Here is a 5,898-nt window from a genome sequence, read left to right on the forward strand (position 1 = left end):
AATAAATACTTATTTTAAAAAACATTGGTAAATACAATACTCAATCATTACAATTTATTAAACATTCCTAGATGGCTACTGGCTAGATAGTAAATATCTAAATAAATTTCTTAACCAATATAAATTAAATAGTTGCATAGTTTATATTAATATAAAATACATAAATATCTACCATAGGGTGGTCAGATTAGTTTTTTTTTTATATCTAAGGCAACTAATTCAAACTTTATTACTATTCTACTAAAATATAAGATATAACCTAATAATATTATAAAATAAAACAATATGCTTTTAATAATTCATTTTAAATCAAGTATTTAGTATAATTATAAACAATACGTACAAATATTCTATTTATTTTTCAGCATAAATACATTAACTAATTAGATATTTTTGTGTAACTACTATGAATATTCGGATATTCCTCACAAATTAGTGGTTTTTTTTTTTATTATTTTTTTATGAAATTCAGCAAAACAAAGGAAAATGATAATGACCAGTTTAGTATATACCCATAAGGACATAACCATACCACATAATTGTACTTAAATTGATTTAAAACAATGAAAATTATTCATAATTAAAATAATAATACCAAACTTTAAAAACCAACTACTAAAGCATAATGTTAAATACTGTGACATTATTAATGTGATGATCAAAACTAATAACAACACTAAAGAAGCTTCCTGCGATAAACCGAGCCATGATTTCCTAAATATGTAATGTCTCAGATCTTGCGAAACAAAAATCGATCCTAATCTACCACCGTAGATTGATCATAATAAAGTGTATAACAAAGATAAGAATTTATATTTTTATAAAAATGAAAATGTAAAAAAAAATCATAACATTTTTAAATAATTAATAGTAATTTCTTAAAGTGTTAATTATATTTATATTGTTGATGATGAAGCAATATAGTAATATATTATAATTAGAGTTGTAATTAGTATTTATCAAATCTGGATACTCACTGTTCGACATTTAGATGAAGATTCGGGCTTTTGGTTCATTTTTAAATGTAATCAAGAATTAAATACTATGTATGATGTATATAGTATTTGATTGAATAACTATTAACTGTAAATTTAACAACTACTACTTTTAGTTATTAGTTAAGAAATCTCAGTAATAGTACACTGTAACTACTACAGTAGTGACAATTTTTTATACTTAAGCTTTAAGCACAATAGTAAGTTGTTAATTCCACTTGTAGTACTGTACCAAAAAAGTACTATAGTACGAACTTACTACAAACGTACCGCGGAAGTATGAAAACATCGTTCTATTATCATGATTCTATATCATAGATAAGATCTTATGTCAGCTGCTATTTAATTTCCATCGACGTGATAAAAGGTATCAATGATATCACTGTCATAGGTGTTCTGTTGATACTTAATAATATTCAAATATTGAGAGTTGACAATTTGATATTTCCATAGACCTTATACTAGAACTAGACAATATATTAAGGTTTATGTCAGGGGCGATTTGTTATAAGAATACTAGGAGCGACTGCTCCTGCCCCAAAAATTGGGAAACAAAATGTTTTAAGTTTAACAAGTTTGTTCATAATTCATAACAAAAGATAGATTATTCAAATAAAAAATAAGTGTATCTATATCATAAATTGTTAAAGTTAATGAACAATTTAACTGAGAAAGAACCTAAAAATATTACATTAGTCCTAGTAAATGTAGTTGGTGGGTGGGTTGTTTAGAAACTTGCTTCTTGAGTTATGAAGACTCAAGCCGCCACTGATTTATGGTATAAAAAGTCACTTTCACTTAATCACATCTGACATTGATAAGATCTTAAATCAGGCTTCATTATTTCATATTTGGTGCTCTGAATCTTAAATAAAATCTTTGTAGTCACTAGTCAATACATTAAAACGATAACTATTTAATACTTATTACACTATAGTTACTATAATATAGTTGATCAACATATAAATTTTTTTTTATAATTCTTTCAAAAATTACATATTATTATAAATTATATTTAGGATACCTACAACAAACTTGTATTAATATAATATTATCATCTATAAAAGTTTTATGTAGTATGTATTAAAGCCATACCTACTTAAGTACTTAACTATTGTTATTATTATTAATTCAAGCTAATTTAATTTAAGTAAATCCAAGTCTGTCATTATTTTATTTAATAAATATATTCTACAAGAGCTGAAGTACTCAATTTAAAAGTATTATCTTTAATCTTTTACAATATTTTTATTGTCAAAATTATGTTTGAATAAGTTAATAATATTGCAGACTTATAAGTTATAAGAGATATGACATAACACAATTTAGGTAATAGGTGGTAAAAATTAAGATAGTATTAACACATTAAGTACCTACTAATTAATTTTAACTGAAGTACTGAAGAATCAAAGATAAATAATAATTTATAAACCTTTGTTTTTAATAAGATTTTCTTATTTATTTATACAATTACAATTAAAAGTAAAATAATTTTATAGTTTTATACATTATAGTTATTATACTTCTATGTACACAATTTACAAAGTCTAAATCTACATTAAAAAAATACTACTATTTGTGCAGTAATAATTTGTACTTAACAGTTTGCTCTTTAGCAACCATTGGGATACCAACTGTTATGTCTTTATTCAGGCACAGTTTATGGTATACATCGGTTTTAACATTCATGTTCCCTTTGAAGTGCAAACGTAAGCGAATTACAAATTCTCCCCAACCATGTCTTGTTAATGAAAATGGTTTTTTAATTACATCTACAATATGGTTAGGTTCATAGGATTCATGTAAGAAATATGTTACTTTGTCAATGTAAATCAAATTGTCAACTCCTTCTTCTGCATTGCGAACATAAACAGTCCATTTGTATTTCATTTCATTTTCAGAATCACTTATTTTAACAATATTTCCAATAACAAATGTTAAATCTATCAACCCAGTCTTAGGAATAAAGTTTGCGGGAGGTAAAGTATTTTGTAAGATGGTTTTGCTTAATTCTTCAATGTTGCTCATGGGTTCAGTTTTTGTTTGTGTCGATAAACTATTCAGATTTGTCATAAATACACTCAAATCTTTAGCTTCGTCTTCACAATCCAAGTTTTTCAGAAGGGCATCTCTTTGACTGTTTTTATGACCATCAGTATTATTTTTCATTTTTGCATAATGTGATATAATAATACTTCTTCTAAGTTTTTTTAAATTGTTGATACAAGTAAAAATATTTTGATCAATTTGATCTAGAGTTTGTTTTGTTTTAATTATTTCATTATCCAAATCTGCTTGCACACCTGCAACAACTTGCGACATTTTATCTGCACTCAAGTTTTTCAGAATTTTTTCAGTTGAATTCATTTTAAATGTAATAAATATTAATTCCCCTATAACAAACAAAATAATTATTTATTTCTTATTTTATAATTTTATATATTTTATATTAGAAATTTAGAAGTAGACCAACATATTGTGGGATATGTCTATAACACTCCACTCTGTAAAAGCCTCCAAATTTAAAACTCAAATTGCGCCTATGTAACTCATAAACCATTCGTCCGAAATTCGACTTTTATGTATCGAAATACTCCGAAAAAAATGTCTTTAATTTAGGATTGGAAAAAAAGTATTGGTTCCCATTTGAATTTCTTAAGTTGACCCAAAACCCCTCCTATAATATAATAAAAATTACTTATCATTTTAGTTATTTTTAAATAAACTTTCATGTTTCTTTTCTCTATTATGAATATTTATAATGATAAAATGCCTATAACATACTTGTCAAATTATCCAGTATATAATAACTTATAATTTATTAAGTTATAAGTATTTACATTATTCTCATGTACCGAACATTAATGTTATAAGTTAATAACTGTAGTGCAACCAAGACGATGACCAGTGTGGCATAATAAACCAATATTGTCCCATGTTAACTGGTCATCATCTGAACTTGGTTGCACTATATGTATAAGAATGTTTTCTTTGTGATAGTCATAGTTCTTCCTATTAATCAACCGAAGACAAGGTAGAAAAACTCATGATACCACTCTGCATTGTGTTTATTACTTGAACAAAACTGTGTAAGTAATTAACATTCAATATTGACAACCCCCAAGCAACAACAAAGAATTTCCCAAATCAAGCTGACCTTCCAAACATCTATCCAAACCCTTAACTGGCTTAACTGATATCCTAGCACAGCGTTTTTCAACCAGTGTGTTCACGGATAAGTCCAAATATGTCTCAAAGTATATTTAATGACACAACATTTAAAAAAATTTAGACATAATTTACTAAAATTAATAGGTATTTGATATAGTTTCTATGATGATTAAAATATTATCTGTTATCAAAATGTATCTATCTATATTTTTTCTTTGTTATTTTTTAGTTTACATTACCAATTAAAATTTAAATAAAATCCATTATATATTTATTTTTTTTACTGAATGTCACAAAGTATAAAATATTTTATTAGTGTATAGCAATAATATAAAGAATAAGAAACATTGCCCTAGTTCATAAAGTAGAGCTAGATTGGCCTGACGAGTTACCGAGGAAAACTCAGTGGGCCGCTCAAAATATAGACTGGTTTTGAGAATTTGGTCGTATTTTTTTTTTATTATAATGATAAATTAGTACAAAGATTGGTAGAAAATATAATTGATTCGAATTATTTAAGCCATAAAATAGTTGTAATGAAACATGAAAAATGCTAAAACTCGGTAGGCCTCAGTAGATACCTTACCAATCCGATGCTGCATCAAGTAACAACCTCTACTCAATCTTAATTCTCCTATAGAATTCCAAATAGCATTTAAAAATATGTTATATTTAAACTTATTATAAGTCCATACCTAATTATTGGAAGTAGTAACAACAGAAGAAGGTCATATTCACTCGCATTGTATCATATTCTAGACACCTAGTTAAAATTTAATCATAATTACTTATTGCAGATATTGTTTCTTAATACAAATTATAAAATAAAAATAAATAATTATTATTAACAAACCTGTAATGTATTATTACGAGTCAAAGATGGAATCATAATAAATATGAATTTGCATTTAACATTTCATCAATTAGGTAGGTATCATCTTTTATAAATTCCACAATAAATAAAAAACTAAATTACAACAATTGTAAGTATAACGTGATAATATTAATATATTATAAAAAATCCTAATATTAAGTTATGATATGGCACCGAGAAAATATAGAATTATTGTAATTTGTATTTTGTGGTAAACTTTATTTTATTTCAGGACTAACATTTCTTACTGTTTACCTATTACAATTCTAAAATCCAAATAAACTGCTTTAAATATTTTATCAATTCTGTGATAAGCAAGGTTTATATTCTGTGATATAATCTCGTTCCTACATTGTGATAACATACGTATAACTATTAACTGCATAGATATTTTCTTTTTTTTCTTATTTTCTAAAAGTGTATAGTCTAAATCTAAACAGTCTAGTCTTACCTACTTCTCTTTACTTCTTAATTCTCTTTGTCAAAACTTATTAATTATTATTCTGCAAATCGAGGTAGATTTCATGATATAATAAATATATCATGGTAGATTTAATATACCCACCTTGGTGCAAGTGTAATGTGTTGTGATATTATAACAAGCCACAAATAGATATAGTATAATATTAGGTATATATGTTAAGGTGTATGACCGCAGTAGGCGAATGTTGACAGTCACCGGTGTATGTCGACATTTACCAAAAATCGTAGTGAATGTTGACAAATGGTCTTAACGCGTTCTTACACCGGTGATTGTTCAAATTTACAATTAATGTTGGCAAATGTTGACCAGTGACCACACATGAAGCACGATGTAAATCACTATACTAAAAGGTATTTTCTTGTTATTTTATAGAA

General features: G+C 25.9%; 1 protein-coding gene across 3 annotated transcripts; it reads right to left on the reverse strand.

The window, feature by feature from the left end:
- Positions 1–2,428: 2,428 nt before the first annotated feature.
- Positions 2,429–5,317, reverse strand: LOC132922731 (YEATS domain-containing protein 2-like). Of its 3 annotated transcripts, XM_060986396.1 has the most exons (4): positions 5,020–5,317; positions 4,862–4,929; positions 3,469–3,672; positions 2,429–3,388 (listed from the first exon to the last, which is right to left on the reverse strand). In XM_060986396.1, exon 4 carries the CDS (start codon positions 3,360–3,362, stop codon positions 2,568–2,570), a length of 795 nt encoding a protein of 264 aa, XP_060842379.1. In that variant the 5' UTR covers positions 3,363–3,388; positions 3,469–3,672; positions 4,862–4,929; positions 5,020–5,317; the 3' UTR covers positions 2,429–2,567. The 3 variants fall into 3 exon arrangements, with proteins under 3 accessions (XP_060842379.1, XP_060842378.1, XP_060842380.1); XM_060986395.1 differs by lacking the exon at positions 3,469–3,672; XM_060986397.1 differs by lacking the exons at positions 3,469–3,672; positions 4,862–4,929.
- Between the last annotated feature and the right edge of the window lie 581 nt (positions 5,318–5,898).

Source organism: Rhopalosiphum padi, chromosome 2 (assembly GCF_020882245.1).
Source record: "Rhopalosiphum padi isolate XX-2018 chromosome 2, ASM2088224v1, whole genome shotgun sequence".
NCBI lineage: Eukaryota > Metazoa > Arthropoda > Insecta > Hemiptera > Aphididae > Rhopalosiphum > Rhopalosiphum padi.